General features: G+C 34.1%; 1 protein-coding gene across 1 annotated transcript in view; it reads left to right on the top strand.

Moving 5' to 3' along the window:
• SCN3A (sodium voltage-gated channel alpha subunit 3) overlaps positions 1–22,596 on the top strand; it is a 113,786-nt gene that overhangs the window by 77,134 nt on the left and 14,056 nt on the right. Inside the window, exons 20-22 of the mRNA XM_006182595.3 lie at positions 10,107–10,227; positions 11,329–11,483; positions 12,259–12,432. Coding sequence (XP_006182657.2) covers positions 10,107–10,227; positions 11,329–11,483; positions 12,259–12,432 — 450 coding nt within the window. The remainder of the gene's footprint in view (positions 1–10,106; positions 10,228–11,328; positions 11,484–12,258; positions 12,433–22,596) is intronic.

Raw genomic sequence — 22,596 nt, 5'->3', positions numbered from 1 at the left:
GCAAATTTATAGTCTTCCAGATTAACTTGAAAACACTAAGAACTACTTAGAAAAGCTCCACTTGAGGATTATAGTTAATCTGTAGTCTGAAAAGCTGTTCTTACTATTATATTACTACTTATTTAAAATAAAGAAGGAAGGAAACTGTTCTTACTGTATGATTAGAATTCTTAGGATCCTATGATAGTAGCTCCATGGTATTAATTCTGCAATTCTGTGTTATGGAGAATAGGACTAATTTTTTTTTTACTATTACTTATTTATGAACTTCTAATATACCATGAGGAAGTAAGTATAGCACAGAATTATAAAAGACAAGTTTTAGCTTGAGGGTATAATATTGACACCATAGAAATCAGACAAATGATGTCTGATTCTGTGAGCATATTTTGGAACCCTCTTTCTTTAGTAACAGTATCAACAGAATTTGTATAAGTAGTAAGCAGCTGACATTGTCACAACTCATAGCTTCATGATCCTTTTTTCAGGCATTTCAGAACTTCCAAGATATATTATAATAGTAAATTTTAAAATAATTTTAAAAAGTCAAAAATACATACAAAATGAGGTATAACATTCTTTCTCTAAAATTCCACTCAAAGTCATCTTAATGAGTTCAATTCTAATTTATGTGTTGTTCATTCTGGTAAAATAAGAATTCAATTGTAATTTTATTTTCCACCACTTGATGTAGATTTATTTAAGAAAATCATCAACTAATTAATAAGCATTTATTGAGCACTTCTGTGAACTCAGCAGTCTGCTGGATACTAAGGGTAAGAAAGAGTTAAAGGAGACATTCATAACATAACCCCTCTTCAGGGAAATCTCAACACCTTTGAGGAAGCTAACACTAACTCACAAAATCATTAAAGACGTATTTAAAAGTTTAATCCTGCAGGACTGAATATAAATAAGTTTATAGATATTGAGAACACGAGAACATAGCAAGTTGCTAAATGGAAAAGATAAAACTGAAGTAGGCCTCAAAGTTTAGGTCAAATACATGAACAGAAAGCAAAAAGCAGAAACCTACTAAACAAGAGCCAGAGGTGACAGTGAGCTTAGTATTAGAGTGTAATAATCAGCATGAATAAAGTATTGGTTGAGAAGACAGTGGAAAATATGTTTGGGTGAGTAAGGCAATTTCAGATTATATAGATTTTGAAGTAAGTCAAAGAGCTTGGAATTGGCTGCACAGTCAATAAGGAGCTATTTGTTCTGAAGCAGGGGAAAAGCCCAGGGAAAGTGATGTTTTAGGAAAATTTACTTGATATCAATGAGTAAAACAGTTTAGAATGAGGTATAAGGGTTATCTTATGGATTGTGGTAACAATCATTTGATAATAATGAGGTGATGAAATTCCAGGCTAGGGTAACAAGTCTGGAAACTGAGACTAACAGGTAATTTGAAAAGCCCAGGAAATAATCTGGGAAATTGGGAAAATGGTAATGCAACTGTCTGAAATGGCCTTTTTAGGAAGGTTACCAGGTTTATGGGGGAAGAGAAGGAATTTGGTTGGGACATACTGAATTTGAAGTGGGATATAATGGGAACAAGAGCCTGGATGAGCAGTCAGGGTTTAAAAGTAGATTTGATTACACAGATTTCATAATCATCTGATTCCTTGAAAATACAGATCACCAAGGAATTAATCACAAAGGGAAAATAAGGGAAGACTAAGGACAAGACTAGCCTGGGGTCAAGAAGAGACAGAAAAGCCAAAGAGGTAGAGAAACTTTTGTTACATTAGTAGCGTAGGTTTTATCACATTGGACTTAAGGAAATTACATAGCTTAATTTCTTTTTACCAAACAGTTGGTTTCCAGAATACTTCAAAAACTCTATAATGAGCACAAATATTTCAAATTATTGTTTTAGATGAACACTGCCTTGTTGTCATGTCTTTTTAATAGCTAAAAAATCATAAATTTGGAATAATGAGTTACAATGTCTTCATTTTCAAGCCCTGGAAAACACTTTATTATCTGAACAAAAATTCCTTTTTTTTTAATTTTTATAGCCATTCTGTTGTCTTCCAAACTAGTTTTGGATACGTAGAATCCAATTACAGAATGCAATAAACTTGTTTAAAATGTATAGATATATTAGAGGGAAAATACATCAAAGTAAATATAAAATTAATACCTCTATGAAGCTAGAACAAAATTTCAAATTATTTTACACAGTAAAATTAAATTCAACAGTAAGTTTTCCGTGGATGATTTTTTAAATTAGTACCCAAAAAACCTTGAAAGAGTAATAGGGCAATTCTCATATATGCTCACACAAAGATTAAAAGTACAGTTGACCTTTGAACATGAGAGTTAGGGGAGCTGACCCTGTGCCTAGTTGAAAATCTGAGTATAATTCACAGTTAGCCTTCCACATACATGGTTCCATACCTAGAGTTCCACATCTGCAGATTCAGCCAACTGAGGTTTGTGTAGTACTGTAGTATTTACTACTGAAAAAAGTCTGTGTGGATGTGGACCTGTGTAGTTCAAACCTGTGTTGTCCAAGGGTCAACTGTACACTGATTTTAAAAATAAAAGCAAAATACAGCACTATAGAGCAAATTTAGGTAAATTCCAGCAAAGTTCAGTTTAGAGCTGAAAACAGCTGGTGTTGAACACAGGTCACACTTCAGATTCACATTTATGTTAGCTGGGTTATTCTTTTTTAATAGCCATTGCACACACACAAATTAAAAATAATATATCCATAAAGTGACATTTTGGGTCATGCTTCTTAGCTTTTTGAACACAAGTAAAAAAAGAACATTGGGTTGGTCTTTGAGGAGCCCACAGAATAGCCTTTCTCTTTGCTGACAAAGTGAAAAATCATACAAGCTAAACCTAACAGAATGATACATTTCGAAAAAAGGAAGGAAGAAAGAAAAGAAAAAAAAATTTGCAACACATTTCTGCTTTAAGAAGAGGCAGTAAATTAATCATTAATTTAGATGATATCTGAAAACTCTAGCTACTCTATTGCTTCCAGTTATTTTCATAATAAAATATATTTAGCTATAGCACAGTTGGGGAAAATGATCTCTAGAAGTTTTTAGAGCTAAAAATATGAATTGCTGTTATTATATACATTATATAATATATACGTATCTATTATGTGGACCACTAACATAAACAGATTGGTTTGGAAATAAATATAAAACTTTGCATGAAAAAATAAGAAAATTGAAGGTATGGATTTCAAGATAATGATCTTTATATTCTGGAAAAACTTGGAATTATACATATCTTGTGAAAAGACATAAGGCAGAATTTTGTCTGCTTTTATATATTTCAAGCTCACATAAACATGATTTCTTGACCTTTTTATATAACTATGGATTTTTATAATTTAGTTCTTAGAAGGTTTCATGGTCTTCCTAGGTGAAAGACATAGAATAAATGCTCTTAAGAATCATTTTTGAAGTTGAATTCCAAAGCACAATCTAGCAATATCATACTGTGACCTTCACTGCTTACCATTCTTACTTCTCACAGGAGTAAAATCAAGCTGGCGCCATCAAGAATGCAATTCTGGTGTTTTTTAACCAGCCAGAGGCTCGTGCCACCACTTTTACCCAGGTTACCCAAGCAAGTTGTACATGTACAATCACTTTCTAAATAAATTTTGACTGGCCTGCATGCTTCTCAGCTATATTCCTTCCCCTGCCATGGCAAGGAAGTGCTAGACGTGCCCAGCTGCTCTCTGCTGAATTGTGTGACACATCACAGCATGGTCAGGCAAGACGGGCAGCCCCAACACCATATTTGATTCTGCTAATGATTTTCCAGTTTAGCCTTTTTAGGCTTTTAAAAGTAATCATTGCATGCTCTATAGGGCTTATATCTATTTTAAAACATGACAGAAATGTTTAAAGTTCAATATAGTCAAGAACTTGAGAGCATGCTTTTTTGTTACTTTTCTGCTTTTACTTTCATTAAAATAAGACCACAAATTTTTGTTGTTGTTGATTCAGCCCTTATAAGTCGTATTACCAAAATGAGCCTCACAGGGTTTTTTTTTTTTTACAGTGCTGCCATTTTCAGACCATTATATTCAGATATATGAATATAATTTTCAATCCATCCAATTTATGTGCTCCAGATGGAAATGTTTGCTTTCAAGTTTTGGGATAAAGCCTCTGTTAAAAAAAAAAAAAAAAGAGTAACGTGATCATGAGTTTTTGGATATGAAGGGCCGTAGTCTGTATGCATTTGGGCACCACATAGCTTGGATTTTCACGTAGTTTGGGAAAGTTGTTAAGTCATGTGTCTGCAAAACCCTAAATGATCATTGTAAAGTAATTAAAAGATGAAAAGCATCTTGAAATGAGATAGGAAAAGTTCACTGCATCTTCATTATTAAGTAACTCATTCAGTGTATTTTTATATCCCTGATCTATGAATTTCTCCCTAAATGTTCTACCCAAAACTGAGCAGGCAAAAAAGGGACTTGGAGAATTCCCTACTTTTGATTATCAATTATTAATTATAGTTTTATGAGGAGTTAAGGATATATCCAAAATTATTATAGGTTTGTAGATTAAATAAATCTTTATTCTCTTGACACAACTTTCTCCTATCTGATATCATTGCTTATTGGAATCTCAGCCAGACTGAGAGTTCTTGAAGGGAAATTATAAAGCAAAAGTGAAAAGTTCATGAGTATTGGCAGTTTTCAAGGCTTTTGGTGAAAAAAAAATGCCTGATTAGAGTCTGAGGTTTGTTTCTAGGTTTAATTTATACATACTCTCTTCTTCTTACGGATAAGTGAGAATTAGTTGTAGAATGCAACAAATTCAGACATAAAATTACTAATAAAAATAGAAAAAATACAGTCCTGGTGATTTATGTAATTAACTTACCAATGACTTTTTAGTTTTAGGAGTAAAACAATATTATTAGTCATTGAAGAAAATATGACTTTTTTTTTCACAAGCAAGATAGAAATAAATGGTGCTGGAAAATTTTCATTTAATGTTTACAACAGGATTCCCTCCTTTTCAAAGCCTTTACGGAAACTTTGAAACTGATGCTTGACTACGGTCCCAAGCTCACCCCTCTGTAGAAAAGGCCCTGTGCTGTGTTTTCAGGATCTAGAGAGCAATGGGAGAATACCTCTAGCTTCTAATTTCTGTTACATTCTCAGTATCTTCCAAATGCTCTTTTGAAACTGAATGTGAGACAACTCTTCCAGACCCAGATGGGTGTGTGAGTAGCCATTTTAAACCCATCTCAACCTTTAGAGAACTGTTTTGCTGCTTTAGTGTACTTCTGTTGAAATAAAACTCAATTAAGGCAAGTGTAGATAGAAATTTTTGTGTGTCTTAAGATAACTTTTTCTTTTACCTGCTGGATGCTCCTTAAGCTTATTCTTCAACTACCATCTAATTATTTTCAGTTTCATATATTGCGTTCTCAATAAGGCTCTTTTAAAATAAAAGGAGCACCAGGGCTGTTACATATTTAAAGTATGTTGAAGTCAAACCGAATAGAAATGGCTTATGTGTTTAACCATTTAATATGTGGTTCAGAAAAAAGAGCTATTGGTTTTAGTCCTGTTCTTCCTGCTTTGGACAGGCAGCCCAATGGACTCACTATGCAGCTACCTAGTCTTGAAGTAAAATATCTTGAAGTCAAGATATGGATAGACATATCCAAAAGATCAGACTAAGGCCCTGATAGAATATGTGACCAAAAGATTTTCGTCTTCTACTTGCAAGACAAAACCCAGAAGCTCTGAAAGAAATGGCTAGATTTTAAAGGCAATCTGTAATGGCTGAATCTTTTATTTTTGCCTTTTGAATCATACAGCACTTTGTGAGAGTCAAACATTTGATAGCTGATTGAAAATAAATGAAATGTGAGCGCATTTCAGTGGAAGTAGGCCAGTTGCTAACATTCTCTTCTGACTCTGAAAGTTAAATTTCACTATTTAATTGGATAAAAATCAACAGCCACGTTCATCATAAGGGGCAATTTCTATATAAGTCCATGTTACTAGGGGGAAAATGGTCTTTGGGGTACTGATTCTCTCATTTCCTATGAGTGGTATTTGCAGCTGACATTCTTGAAAACTTCGTATTCAGGTACCATGTCATTGAGAACATGGTTCTTGGATCAACGTGCGGCTTCCACAGCATTGCGCCGGGCTTCTGCTACAGCCAGGCATGTTTTCTGTGGCTGAATTAGGCCTGGAGAATGTTGCATCTTCAAACCTGCTTTCCAATATGCATTTGTACAGCATAAGCCATCATCCCTCTGTAGACTCAATAATCTCTACAAGGGATGGAAGATTTTAGCCTTAAGTGCCATAAAATATTGAGGTATAGGGAGAAAACAGTACAAGAAGATAAGTGATGAGCTTGTACTATGTGATTTTATATGCAATCTTTCTATTGTTATGCCTATATACCTAATTATATTTTTCTAACTACTTCAGAACAAGTATTATTTTTAGTTATTTAGCATAGTCATCAAGTTCCTTAATGTGGAAAATTTCATTTCAAGTTTCTTGGCTTTTTTTTTTTTTTATCGTTGTAGTATCACAGCTATGGCAATTTAAAGAAAGTAAGTTATTCTTTGTATTTATCACCAGTCACCTGCTTTTAAATCAGTTACATGCTTTTAAATAAATTTGGAAGTCATTTTGGTATGGCTATGATAAAATGTATCACAAACTACCCTCTATCAGAATATGAATGCCAAAATGTTGGACTTAATTTCCAGAAGTTTAAATTATGTATATAGTATTATACCTATGTATAGAATTTTAAATGCTTAAGTAGTTTTCTAGGGTATAAATTTAAAAATTTTTAAATACAGCAGTAAAATTCTTTACATATCCAGTGACTACAGCTTATCAGGCAGTACATCATAATTGGTAAGTTGCTGTAACTTAATAAGAACACAGTCTAAACTTTAATTTATAAATGTAGGTAAATTCACAACTTTAAAATTATGTAGTGGATACAATATTTTTATAACTTCACAGAATAAAATGTATGTCCTTTCCTATGACAAAAATGTGGCCTATGAAGATTATACCATTAATAAGCCTGAATCCTCCAACTAGGAAGAATTAACTGTATTAAACTCCTTTAAAGGGAAAGGAGCCACCCAAAAACGCATCTTAGTGACATGAACACCAGCTTACCAACTATTATTTAGCTTCGGTGCATGAGGGTCTACAAGTCTCCGAACATTCCTTAAGGAGCTTACCTTCCTTAAGACTAATGAGCTTATTAGCCTATGATCAGAAAAAATCCTGGATAACAGTGAAACAGTTCTCCATGTAAAATGGATTCTGCTCATTTGAGAAGAGCGAAAACATGCAGAGTTTTTTTCCTTATCTGTTTTCAAAAAACATACTATGATTCATAAGGCCAGGCAGATGGAGGCAAACTAACTCACATACTGACACTCTCTGCTTTACAATGTATATGACAGTCATAGCAATTTAGAAAATTGAAATTATTTATTTTAAACATGTTAACCACATTCACAAATGTTTATAATCTAAAGACAGTACAAAAACACATCCAGAGGTCGATACTTGGTGAAGAGTGTCATTCAGATTAATGGCTACTGTTACTTGTGCTGTGAAAGATTTGCTTTAAATAAGTATTTGTATTTAAACATAAGACATTTGTATAATATATGGCAGAGAATTATAATGCAAAAAATTGAACATCTCACAACTGTATTAGCAGTGGTAAAATAAGAAGGGAAGGGTGAGTATACTTTCTAAAGTTTTCAAGTGGAAAAGTATATGTGTATTCGCCCTATATACATATACACTTATTACTTTCTTCCTTCAGATTTCTTTATTGACTGTCTGCCAATATTTTAGAGAAACATTTTGGAAATATGTTTTTTTATCACTAAAATATTATTAATTAAATAATTCTTATTAGTTAAGAAAATGCATTTTCTAATACAATTAAACAGACTTCTGTAAAGACCACAGTTGAGTTATGTATCAAAATTAAAAGATCAAATTATCTAAACACTATAATTCTCTCTATAACAGTAATAACAAAATGCATTCAACCATTCATTTATTCACTTTTCATAAAATCACATAACTATTTAGTGTCTATTCTGTGCTTGGATCTTTTGGTGTATAATATATGTGTATGTGTGTACATTTTTATATATCTACATGTACATAAACATATAACTTTATGTACATATATAATTTATAAATATATTTATTAGAATATTTGGTCAATACAAACAAGTATTATGGACTAAATGTTCTATAAAATTAAGCATGGAGAAATCATGCAAGAAAGAAAGGTTTCATGAAGGAGTGGATCATGACAAGGCTCAAAAAAAGTTATTCAGCTTGGATCGGCCAAAAGGAAGAAGAAATATGAAGCTTTTTATAACTAATTTCAAAATAATTTGGCTTCTTACTGGTTTTCTTTATGCAGTGGATATTATTGCTGCCACTTATCAAATGTCATAGTGTCTAACCCATAAACCACCAGTGAAATTAGAAGGGAAGAGTTCATTGCCGAGTCCAAACAATTATCTAGTATTTTCTTGGTTATATCAAAGCTGCTACAATTGTATCCAGCAGTAGCTTTCCTGGGATTTTCTTAAAAGAATAAAGATATTCTGGCTGTAAGAAACAGAAAAATCCTGAGAGAGAAAAGTATGTCTTGGTCTTCCACCTCTCCAAAAAACAGCAGAATTTAGTGGTAAAAATTCTCATACTATAATGATCCTAAGAACCATCAGCCAGAAATTTTGGCCTCATGCCTCTCTTTAGTATACTCCAGACTAGAAGATATTTTATTATAATATTATATTTTGACTTGAGGTAACTTTCATAATATATTTAGTTGGACATGGTTAATCTCATCCTCAAGGTAATACCACAGAAAGTATCATCTGGATACAATTCTTCAAACAGTTCACATTATAAAGTACTAAACTACATTTGCATTATGATTTCAATAAATCAAGAATTTTGAGCCAAGTTTCCTCCAATACAACCTACATTTAGGGAGTCATCTAGGCACTGTTCAATAACACATTTACTCTTTCAGGGGCTAGGGCAGAGTGACCCAACTACTTAGCTACTAAAGTTAATGGGGCCTTGGAAACCATTAATGTGTCCATGTTCTTTCATTCTAAAAGCTTTACATTGCCTGGGTTGTGCTGTTTGTCATGTCTCTGCATCACTTTTCATAAAACATTGCACATCTATAGTGTCTTCCCAAGTAATATCAGAGTACTTACTAGATATTTATTTTTGCAACATTGAAGTGGCTCTTCCTAGCCATGTGGCATGTCACAATGATTTATTTAAAGGAAAAATTCACAGCCTGATCACATGTTGAATTCAGAATGTGCTCCTAATGAAAGTCTGCAGATTCTGGACAATGTCATTTATGAAGAAATTTCCATTTCGTTTAGAATTCTTTGGCAAGTATTGGATTCATTTAAGCAGCTCAGAAATGGGGAGAAATAGAGCCATCATTTTTCTGCTAGTAAAGTGAGAGGGAAATTATGTAAGCCAGAGAAAAATATAGCTCAAAGTTAAAATATAATGACTGTGACTAATGTTAATGTGCCATTCTTCCTTTCTAAAATTACAGAAACATGGACAGTAGTTACAGACAACTGGTAATGTTCTTTGCCCTCTGAAAATTTCCATTGGAAAAGTAGAAATTACAATTTGATCTGAAGCATTTTAATTACTGTAATCCATAATGAATGTCAGTATACCAAACTTGCATCAAACCATTCTTGATTTGGCCTAAGTATTAATGTATTAAATTATTTTCATATGGCATCCATAAACAAATGGAGATTATAAACAAGTTAATCAATATAATCCATCATTCCCAAATCACCAAAGTTGAATGCTGTCTAACCTTTTTTTGTCTGAATCAAGTCAGTAGTTACATTGTAGAACTTTTAATTATGTTAAATTATTAGTATATAATTATCAGTAATGTTAATAGAGTCAAATACTATCACTACTACTACCATTTTTTCACACCATGACAGAGCATTTCCAAATTAGCTGAATAAAAGGGGAGAAAAATCACATCTTTGCAATGGGGTTTTGTTTCCAGAAATTAAATGCAACCAGCTCATCTGAAGGAAGTACAGTCGATGTTGCTCCACCCCGAGAAGGTGAACAAGCTGAAACTGAACCCGAGGAAGACCTTAAACCAGAAGCTTGTTTTACTGAAGGTAAACGAGCTCTAATACAGTTAAATGCAATCTCCCCTCTTCCATTCCAGAGACTAAATATACCTCATTTGAAAGAAATATTTCAAAGAAGTGGTGAGGGCATATTTATCTGTTTTCCTCTTTTCTTCTAAAAAGTTAATTTATCTGTATTTCCTGACTTTACTATAGCAGTTACTATGCCTGGACAATTAAGATAATTTGATATGTCCTTTTTTTCATCCTTCAGAATGTGGAGAAGTTAACTTTAGGAGATAAATGGAACTCTGGAACATCATCTCATTATTGATAAAGCAATCCCCTCAGACCTCACTGGCAATGTTGTGATTTGATTTATAGATGCTGCAATAATTACACCCCATCCCTTACAGTTTCAAATGTGGTTAATTTGTGCTATGATGTGTTTAAGAGCCTTGGCAGGGAGAACAGTAATTATTCTCACAGAGACCAGTACAGTGTCTAACACACAAATCAATAAAGATTTGCTGATTCAATGTGATTGCATTGAATCTGATAAGTAGTAACAGATAGAGCAGAAGATTAGATGGAAGTTAGAAATAACGTGAAAGCTAAGAGGAGGAGGACACAGGAAGAGAGATACTGACTGACAAGATGAGTCATAGATGTGACTAAGAAAAGCACGGAGGCTGAAAATAAATTAGCTTGGGAAAACTGACAGTGGATGATACCTAGGAAGACAGGGGTATTTTCTGTGTGAAAAGAAGTGAGCACAAATCCAGGATCACATGAAAAAATGAACAATTTGAACATGTAGTTTTTCACCAAACCTGAGAGGTGTTCCTGTCTATCATTGGCCTTAAGGCAAAGAGAGATCTTAAACAGTGTTAAAGAATGAAACCATTTATACTCAAGCAACTATTGGTAAAGTAATTCCTTGAATTCTAGGTAGCTGGCTGATATTAAGTCTGAGAATGATGCATTATACAAGGAGAGATGCTGAAAATAACTAGGGAATGTAGTAGCCAGTTGCTCTATAAAATGATGATCTGAGACTAGGATGGGGAGGTAGCAAGAAAGTTTATTTCTTCCTATTTAAGACTGAAATAAATTTTTCTAATTAATTATATTTAATATTACTTTTAGGATGTATTAAAAAGTTTCCATTCTGTCAAGTAAGTATAGAAGAAGGCAAAGGAAAGATCTGGTGGAATCTCCGTAAAACCTGCTACAGCATTGTTGAACACAACTGGTTTGAGACTTTCATTGTCTTCATGATCCTTCTCAGTAGTGGCGCTTTGGTAAGTGAAATGCATATTGGCAAGAATCAGGTTCTAGTGAAACCTAAGTTTTCAGCTTATTCTCTGAAAACACCAAAAGTACACATTTAGATTAAGGAGGAAAAACTGGAGGTATATTTGTGTCTTGCAGAGCTTAGCGCCTAGGGTTTAACTATGCAAAATTCAGAAAAACTATGAGTTCAGAACCATGAGTAGCCAGATGGAATTTCTCATCTCGTGTTTTTCTAGCAGATGTTTTTCCTCACTGAGACAAATATTTACAGGAACATTCTGTAACTTCCTTACCTTCCATGTCAAATCCCACCCAGTCCTCCCTAATAATCAGAATAACATTTATGGACCAAAAGTGTATTTTGTTTTCTTTATGCATAATCCATTTATTCTTTCAAAATGAGCCAGATCATTCAGAGAATCGTTAAAAGTAAGGTTGGAATAGGTCAAGTCTATCCCACACTAAGAGAATTTCTAGTTATTTTCTGAGTTCACATTATTTCTCCAAAAGCATGTCTTTATAGCAGTAATTGAGATAGAGATTTGGGGGTGAGTGGCAGGGAAGAAAGGACATACTAAATCAGTAAAGATATTGACATTTTCTTATCAACATTTTTCATTAGTTTTAGTCTTTAGATTTTGTCTAGTTTCATGTTTATTTGTCTGATATTTGCCAATATTTATCTAATTATTGCTTTGTGCCAAGTATTATACTAAGCAATTTTATAAAGTATTTGGTGGAGGCAAGCCATTCAAGTAAAATAAAAGCATTCTTGATTCACAGGCTTTTGAAGATATATACATTGAACAGCGAAAGACTATAAAAACCATGCTAGAATACGCTGACAAGGTCTTCACTTATATATTCATTCTGGAAATGCTTCTCAAATGGGTAGCTTATGGATTTCAAACATACTTCACTAATGCCTGGTGCTGGCTAGATTTCTTGATCGTCGATGTAAGTATCCTGAGTGATTTTTATGAAATTATTTTTTGACATTTCATGTATTTCAATAATTAAAACCTTGACTTTGGAGAACCTAGTTTCACTAATGCTGACACAGTTATGCAATTATCTTTTTGAAACCTACAATAAATGCAAAAACAAGGAAAGTCCCATGGGAAAACAATAGAAGAGGTCCTAAAAATATGGACAGTGGTAAGAGAAAACAGAGAGAGAGAGTTGTTCTATGCCACAAGCAGACATCTCTTCTTTTTCTGAAAGTTAAGGACCTCAGGGTAAGGAATAGTCAAAAATCTGTTAATTGACAGATCTAAGCACTTAGCTTATTAACAGCTCAATAAAAAAAAAAATCTCTAGGAGGTAAAATCAAGACAGATTTGGTTCCAGGAGTTGTCAGAATTGCATTCTAAACCCTTATTAGAGTACATGTTACTAAATAATGTTAAAATAACCTATTTACTGTACTCATTCAGCCACATACCCACAGAGACAATAAAATGCATTACCATTCTTAAATCACTAGTTAGATATCTCAGTAGCTAATCAGATATTTACCATGCAGAGTTAGGTGTAAAGCTGTTCTGAATCTGATTACCCTGAGGTGAGCAGTCATAGGAAACACTGCCAATATTGAGATCTGTCTGACTGACAGTCTGGTTTTTTTTTGGTTTTTTTTGTTTCTTTGTTCTTTTGTTTTTTTGTTTTTTTTTTTATTCCAAGCAATGGAGAGGCACTGGGGCAAAATGACAGTCAGCTGGTCCTTTGTAGTCTGTGATATTCCATTGCACAAGGCTTCTCAGCCTCCCAACCAAAAAAAAAAAAAAAAGTGCTTTAAGCACTATCTCTAACTGTTTTCCCACAATCATAAAGCACTTCATTTTTAGCTTTAACACTTGCCACTATGAATCAATGATTGCCATATGTGTGCATTCATTCCTTATATCATCTTTGACAAGTGTGGGCCTATCTAAATCTACACCCCTTTCTCCTACACATACACACTCATAATTCTATAACCAAAATGTGTTTAACCCTTTGAGTTGAGAAGAAATCTGCTGCCAAGTCACTATTAATAGATTAGAAATGACTTGCAATTTCCATGACTGGTCTTTAATGAATAATAGAGATGAATCTCAATACTGTCCTGAAAAGCTTCCAAACAGGGAAGTTTAATATTCTTATATTCTGCAGCTGAAATGGACCTTAAAGAATATCTAAACTTTATCCTAGACCGTTTTCTAAACAGTTGATTGTAAACTAAAGCCTCAGTTTAAGGAATTTTCCAAAGATAGCATAGTTAGTAACAAAGTTGAGATTAGTGTCCTAATTCTGTAACTCTCAATTTAGTGCTCCTTTACACCTTAGATTTATTATCTAACTGGTACAAATGTTACATTTTCATACTGGCTTTGGAATTTAGCATTTATAATCTCCAGCTTCTCCCTGAAATGATGGAACACAGAATACATAAGAATCTTCCCTGGTTCAAAAAGATTTTATCATGTATGAAGATTGCTTAAAATGTGATACAACTTCTCCAGAAAATTCTGAAATTTACTGAAACATTTTCATTTACTGAAAAATTTACATTCACTGAAATACTTTCTACATTGTACTTTAAGTATTTCCATGTATTTCCCTCATATAGGAGAAATAAACATAACGCAAAAATCTCTCAAGGTTTTGTATAATGTTTGAATCTTTAGACACCTAATACAAACAGTTATCTACTGAATAATGTCAAAATGAATAAACTAATGACAAAGAATGGCACTCCCAAAATTAATTCCCCTTTAGTGGGTCTAAATTAATAGAATGGAACTGGTTACTTAAAGCCTTCTACCTTTGGGCAGTTATGTAATCTTCAATGGTTCTATTTTCTTCTTTTTCCCAAAGCAGGGACTGAAATGCATGAATTAATGTAACCTCAACTAACAACTAACAACTTGTTCTCAGACCACTGGGTCCAGTAAGCTAAAGTAAATGTAGAGTTAAAACCGTTTTTCAAAGTACAAGGGTTTCACAGTCTATCAGGTATATTGCTGTAAACAACAGCCGCAGAAAAGCTAAAAACAAAACAAAACCAAACCCCAAAAAATGAAGTATTAGTGAAGTACTTCAAACCTGAAGAAATATGCTTCTAAATCTTGAGAAATGTATCTATATAAAAATGTAATCTCTTCAATTCCCTACCTGAAAGTAAAAGTAGTGGACTATCTGTCCAACCTCTGTTAACATTCATTCATTTACCTGATAAATATTTTGAATACCTAATAAGGGCCACATGTTCTTTAGATAAAGGATATATGAACAAGACAGATCAAGCCCTGTTTGATCTATGGGAGAGCAGAACAGACAGTAAAGATCTAAACAAATAAAATCGAAAAATAAGATAAAGGCAGATGGTGATTACTGCTATGAAATAAAGCAAGGGAATGGGATAGAGAATGACTGCAGAATGGGGAGCAGCAGGAGAGTGTTAGCAAGAGTCTAGGGATGGTGTCTTTGGGGAGGTAAATGATGAGAAAGAGTGTCTCAGTCCATTTGGGCTGCTGTAACAAGACTGCCATAGATTTAGTGACTTATAAACAACAGAAATTTATTTTTCACAGTTCTGGAGGCTGCAAAGTCCCAGAATAAAGTGCCAGCAGATTCAGAGTCTGGCAAGAGCCCACTTCCTAGTTCAGAGGCAGCAGCCTTTTTGCTGTGTCCTCACATGAAGGAAGGGGCAAGCGAGCTCTCTAGGGTGTTTATAAGGGCACTAATCCCATTCATGTGGGCTCTGCCCTCATGACCTAATCCCCTCCCAAAGTCCCCACCTCCAAATACCTTCACACTGAGCGTTAGATTTCAACATATGAATTTTGGGCGGACATAAACATTCAGTTTATAACAATGGGTCAGCCATCGAAGACCTGAGGGAACAGAAAAGAACAATCTGAAGGCTGTGAAGTGAGTATGAGCTCAGGACACTCAAGAGACAGAAGGAAAGCTGTTGTGCTTGTGTATGATGAAACATGGGCAAGAGTAATAGAAACTGAATTTAGAGAGGTACCTAGAGGCCATGGTAAGAAGTTCATGTTTTATTGTAATTTATTATGTATTGCATATATTATGTAATTTATTATATATTGATTGGAGTTACAATGGGAAGCTCAGGGAAGGGAGGGTGAGCAGGGATCTGATCTACTGTTTTTAAATGATCACATCTGGCTATGGGGAAGGAATGGCAAAAAGTCAAAGCCAGGAGATCAATTAGGGACTAATAATCTCGGAAAGACAAGATTAAGGTGATGAAACTTACTGAAGAACTAGATATGTGGTATAGAAGAAAAGGGAGGATTCAACAAATAGATTTTCTTTCAACCTGAACAAACAGGTAGAGAATGAAATCATTAACTGGAATGGGGAAGATCAAAAAACAGGTTTGACAGGGCAAGCAGATGGTAGGTGAGAGAGGGATGTACTAAGTTTGAGATACCTATTAGACATTTAAGATAAGATGTTGAATTTTATGCAAGTCTCAATTTTGGAGAGTTGCCAAGACCTGATTATGAGTTTAGGAGTCAAGAAACAGATGACATTTGAAGCCATGAACCTGGATTTGCTCACCTAGGCAAAGAATGCAAGTTGACAAGGGGGCCTAGACCAAACTCTGGGGACATTTCAACATTTAGAAGTTGAGCAAAAGAGAAGTAACCAGTAAATTAGATAGAGAAGTAGCAGTCAGAAGGAAAAAGAAAACAAGAATATAGATAGTGTCACAGAAGCCCAGAGGAGATGGTTGGGTTTTTCCAAAGGAGGGGTGATCAATTTTGTCAGATGCTACAAGGAAGTCAAGTGACATGAGTACTGAGAAATGACAGATTGGATAAAATGGACATCATTGGTGTCATTTTTAAGAGATGTCTCATAGAAGTGATGGGGATAAAGTACAGGAAATACTGGAAAGATTTAGGAAAGAATGGAGATGGAGATAGAGACAGCAAGTATGATAATTCAGGCTGGAATCAAGTAGAACAACTTAACCCATGATTTTGTTTGCCAGAATACTATACTAGATGGACCACTTTTTCTGATTCTGTAAAACATTTTTTTCTCCTATCTAAAGCTCAAAAAGATACTATCTTCATATAAAAACCAAACTATCCTATACTATAACTATACAGGCTATACTATAGATGCTATTTTTAGCCACAAAATGAACTAAACATACAATCATAATTTATTGAAAAAAGTTCACATTTTTGGGGTCCTTATGGATTTTTGCATAAATGTCATCCCTAAGAAAATTCATTGAGCAACTATCATGAAAACTTCAAATTTGGTTCTAAATTATCCAAAGTGCTAAGGTGTGCAAAACACACTCTTGGTAAAGAGTCAACCATCATGAAATAGTTATTGCCCACAAGTGATTTCCACTTTACAGACAGCACAAGTTGCTGATGTGGTTGAAATGAGATGCTTGATGTTTGCTACTCAGAAACTCTTTTCCTTCTTGCTTAAGGGCTCTTTACAGCACTCATCAGCTGCTCTGTTGAGGTGAACAAAAGCAGAATAGGGACATTTTCTGATTCTAATATGTATTTCAAATTGCCATCAACCTCTAGAATCTGGTGGCCCCTGCCTTAGTTCTTGACATTCCATTCTTGACATACTGGCATTCTCAAGTAATGAAGCCAGAATTGTTGTTAGTTTTAGCAGCCACAATAAGATGCCTAGCACTTTCTGAGCACTTACTGTGGGAATGGTACTAATTAAGAGCCTGACCTAATTGATAATAAAGAAAATTAGTAACCCTGATTTAATGCTTACTGTGTACAGCTGCTGCTAAAATTACTTTGTATATGTTAACTCAACTAATCTTCAGAACTCTTGAGTTATAAACCATAATTATTCTCATAGGGAAACTTAAGGCAAAGAAAGGTTGTTACTCGCTCAAGTAAACACAGCTAATAAGAGGTTAAGTTGGATTTCTTACCCAAGGAATCTGGCTCTAATGACTGTGCTTCCTAACCCCTACATTACAAACCTCATTATTGATATTGCTTTTTAATTATAGATTATTTATTAATCCTCTTAACAATCCTGTGATGTAATTCTTATTATCTCTATTTTGCTACTGATAAAATGAGGTTTAGAGATGTCATACAGCTGTTAGGTGGCAGAGCTACCTCTATCTAGCACTGTGCTCTTTCCCCCATATTTTGCAACAGAGCACAGATACATCTGAAATATCATACTGCACTAGTCAAAGAGTTCCTACATTACACTCTGAAGTTGGTTGCCTTTGGAGCTAGTGAATGAAAACAATGAGATGTCTTGCTAATATGTACACATCTGCCCTGAATTTTACCTGGGGCTCTTGTGGAAAGATGTGATTAAATTAAAAGAATTTTGAGATAAAGGAACTGAATAGCTATAAATTGTCACTTTATATCAATTTCTGATCTCTCTCCAGACATACTTCCATGCAAACAGTCTAGTATGTGCTTTGGCTTTTTCTACAAATGTTTCCTAGTGGGAATGATTCACATTATTCCTTTTTTGGAAGGATTTAATTCTCTTTCAGTATCATCAATTTATTAATAAGAAAAATTTCTCACTGGCCAGGTTTAAAAATATAATCCTATTAACTTAACAGCATAAATTCTATGTTCCATTTTTAAAAGATTATGACTTTTAGCACAATTCTGATCTTTCCTTAAACTCCCATTAACATTTCTTATTGCTTCCTAGATAAGACCTACTGATACTCCTCCTGTCTGAGTACACTCATTACTTTTTCCCTGCAATCATGCATTTCTTCCTGAATTTCCTGTTGAAACTGGTGGTGGTATATCTATGAAGCTAAACTAAATGTTATCTTCAACTTATCCCTCTCTTCACCCCTCACAATCGATCAATCAGCAAATTCTACTCCATTTTACCTTCTAAAAAAATGAATTGGACACTCCTCTTCAACATCACACCAACACCACAACGACTAACTGGACCAAGCAATGGTTTACTAAACGTTCTCCCTGACTCTAGTCATCACCTCGTTAAACACCTCTGTTAGGAAGATCCACACAGCTCTTTCTTTTTCTTTTTTTTTTTTAAAGCCTTCCCATGGGATATCTTACCAGTACATCACTGCTAAGATTCTAAGAAGTAATAGTGAAGGCAAATAAGGGTTTTCATATATAATATTAATAACAACTAACATTTGTCTTAATTCATTGAATCTTTACAACAACCACTGAAGCATCCACTGCTATGACCCGCAATTTTGTAGATGAGGAAATTGAGGTACAGAGTAATTACTTAGCTAGTAAGTGACTATATATGCTCTACATATGTTCATTATGTAAAATGTCAAAAACAGCTCATTAAATCTAAGGATAGATTCATAATTACATACCCCATAAACAGAAGTAATCATGCTCACTATCAATCAGACCAGAACGTGAAGTATTTCACTATAGTATACTTGATTAAAGATGATGCATCCATTAATAAAGATACTATATCTTTTCAGCATGAATAATGTAGTGTTATTTTGCTTAATCATCTTGAAATTACTGAATGATAGATTCCAGGCAAGGAAGTAAACTTAGAAATCATTTGATTCAAAGTCCTCACTTTTGAAAAATGGTGTTTGGAATATTTAAATGAAATTCCTGTTGAACCCATGGCTTCTATGTGCCACATAGCAGTCCACAGTGATGCACGAGCAGAATTTACTCATACGTTCCCCAGGAATGAACACTTAGATTATATCTAGCTTCCCTCACCACAAACAATACCATAATGACCGAAAGATGTTTGCTTTCACATGTGTTTTGAGCACTGTGAATTTTCTGATCATATCAAAAGTTATAGACAAATAAATAAACTGTAAAAGCCGAAGGCAGAAGCAGAATGTCAAAGGCAAAGAGGCACCCCTGACTTACAAACTCCCCTTATATAAAAGTGTTAGAACTCTCATTCCTGACTGACGTTGGATAAGAACTGCTCTTCACTTCTCAGACACTGGATAGCCTTCACTACATACTGTAAACCACACCCATCACAGCTGATCAAATCCTGCCATCTCCAGTATCCCTAACCTCCCATCTTCACTAAAATCCCTCTGCCACCACCTCCATGGCAGCATTGTACCTAGCCCTCACCACTACCTGAGCCCCTTTTTAGAAGCTGCCTAGACAACAGGAAACAGGACTGTTCTGAAGTGGAAGGGAGGAAGTGTGCGCTTAGTAATCTGAAGCTCTAGGTGCCTTGCCCTAAGAAATACTGAGTCCACATGCCATTTAATCCCTAAGGTGCTATTAATGGAAAACCCTCCATTGCATGATACATTAAAGAGGCTTTTCTGGTCTCACAGGGAAACTCAACCACAATGTGGATTATTGTTTCTACGTTCTGACCTCTGTAACAGATATAGATTTTATTCTGTAAGCCGTAAAGGTATTATTCCATCCTGCTCTCCTACAGGGCTGGAGAGGGGTGGATGAAGGGCCTCAAGTGTCCAGTTTCCTACATAGAGAATTTCAATCAACTCTGTTTTCAGTGCCATCCATTACACCTGTTTTAGAGAAACATGGTGTCTCCAGGTCCATAGCCTCTTGAGAGTCCATTGAAACGATCTGACTTGCTTCTTCAGGTACCTGGGTTTCATGATCCTGCTTCTGCTCTGCTGAGAAAGTAATCATTCCAGTGCGCTTTACAGTCCAGAATTTAACTCTCTTCCTTGTCTCCTTTCACATTCTCTTTGTATTCTTTCATTCTCTTTCTAGTTGAATTCTAATAGGGAATATAAATAATTATGTTGTTCAAACAAATACATTAAAATGAAAGTTTAGAGGGAATTTCTATGCATATATGTACTGTTTGCTAATGATCTTTTTGTTACTGATTTGTAGGAGTTCTTTTCATATTAAGGAAATTTACTGTTTTGTCACATGTGGTATGACTCTTGCCTATTTGGGCTTTTGTCTCTTGAGTTTTTTGTTATGTAAAAATGTTTTCAATTGATTTAGTCAAATTTATCAGTCCTTTTTTCCCTTCTTGGTTTTTCTCATGCTTATGAAGACCATTTCCTTTTAAGATTATTAAACATTTTCTCATGTTTCTTTTCCATTTGTATTTGAGTTTTATTTGTTTCTCCATCCATTTTTATGTTTTAATTTCTGATCAATCTGAAACTTTTTTTATTAAAGTATAGTCGGTTTACAATGTTGTATCAATTTCTGGTGTACAACATAACGTTTCAGTCATACATATACTTGTTTTCATATTCTTTTTCATTATAGGTTACTACAAGATATTGAAGATAGTTTCCTGTGCTATACAGTAGAAACTTGTTGTTTATCTATTTTATATATATTATTTATCTGCAAATCTCGAACTCCCAATTTATCCCTTCCCATCCCCTTTTCCCCTCAATAACCATGTTTGTTTCCTATGTCTGTGAGTCTGTTTCTATTTTGTAAGTTCATTTGTCTTTTTTTTTTAGATTCCATATATAAATGATATCAGATGGTATTTTTCTTTCTCTTTCTGGCTGACTTCACTTAGAATAATGATCTCCAGGTCAATGATCTCAATGCTGCAAATGGCATTATTTTACTATTTTTTATGGCTGAGTAGTATTCTGTTGTATAAATACACCATATCTTCCTTATCCAGTCATTTGTGGATGGACATTTAGGTTGTTTCCATGTCTTGGCTATTGTACATAGTGCTGCTATGAACACTGGGTAGGGTGCATGTGTCTTTTCAACTAGAGTTCCCTTTGGATACATGCCCAGGAGTGGGATTGCTGGATCATATGGTAATTCTATTTTTAGTTTTTTGAGGAATCTCCATACTATTTTCCATAATGGTACCAAACTACATTCTCACCAACAATCTAAGAGAGTTCACTTTTCTCCACACCCTCTTCAGCATTTATTGTTTGTGGACTTTTTGATGATGGTCATTCTGACTGTTGTGAGATGATACTTCATTGTAGTTCTGATTTGCATTTTTCTGATAATTAGCAATATTGAGTATTTTCTCATGTGCCTATTGGCCATTTGTATTTCTTCATAGGAGAATTGCTTGTTTAGGTCTTCTGCCCATTTTTGGATTGGTTGTTTGGTTTTTTCTTATTAAGTTGCATGAGCCATTTGTATATTCTGGAAATTAAGCCCTTATCAGTCTCATCATTTGCAAATATTTTCTCACATTCCATAGGTTGTCTTTTCTTTTTTTTAATAGTTTCCTTTGCTGTGAAAAAATTTATAAAGTCCCATTTGTTTATTTTTGCTTTTATTTCTCTTGCCTAGGTAGACTGCCCTAGGAGAACACTGCTGTGAGTTATGTCAGAAAATGTTTGCCTATGTTTTCTTCCAGGAGGTTTATAGTGTCTTGTCTTATGTTTAAGTCTTTAGTCCATTTGGAGTTCATTTTTGTGTATGGTGTGAGGGAGTGTCTTAACTTTTTAAATTTACATGCAGCTGTCCAGTTTTCTCAACACCACTTGCTGAAGGACTGTCTTTTCTCCATTGTATATTCTTGCCTCCTTTGTCACCTGGAACTTATTTTGGTGTAAGGTGTGAGGTGAGGCTCCAATACTATCTTCCTCCAAATGGTTTCTCATTTAAGTTGTTTCTTTTACCTCTCATTTAAAATGCTACCCTTATCTTCATGCTAACTCTTGGTATGTCGGTCTAATTTGGATTTGCTTCATTCACTTTTTGTCTACTAATATGAAAGCTGTAATCATTAGATTTATAATTGGTTTTAATATCATGTGGGATCTGTCCTTTCTGATTGCTATTTTTATTAAAACAATAATAGTTTAGATTATTCTTATACTTTTATTTTTCCTTGTTAATATTTTTAAGTTTGTATAGTTCCAAAAGATACCTGTACAAACTTTAAAAAAATTAATATGAAAAATATATTAGTCAGAGCCTAAAATAATTATTATAATAGTTTTTCTCTTTATTCCCTTGTTTTTCTTTTAGGTCAACAATAACATGCATAAATAATAACTTCCACTTTTCTAATTCTTATAGCTTTTATTTCTTATAGCTTTATTTCTTGTTAAGTAATAATGTTGGTAAAGGGCACATTTTTCTTTTTCTGGTTTTAATGGGAATGCTCCTAAATTTCTCCATCAAAAATTAT

Source organism: Camelus ferus, chromosome 5 (genome assembly GCF_009834535.1).
Source record: "Camelus ferus isolate YT-003-E chromosome 5, BCGSAC_Cfer_1.0, whole genome shotgun sequence".
NCBI lineage: Eukaryota > Metazoa > Chordata > Mammalia > Artiodactyla > Camelidae > Camelus > Camelus ferus.
This window is presented reverse-complemented; position numbering and strand designations above follow the sequence as displayed.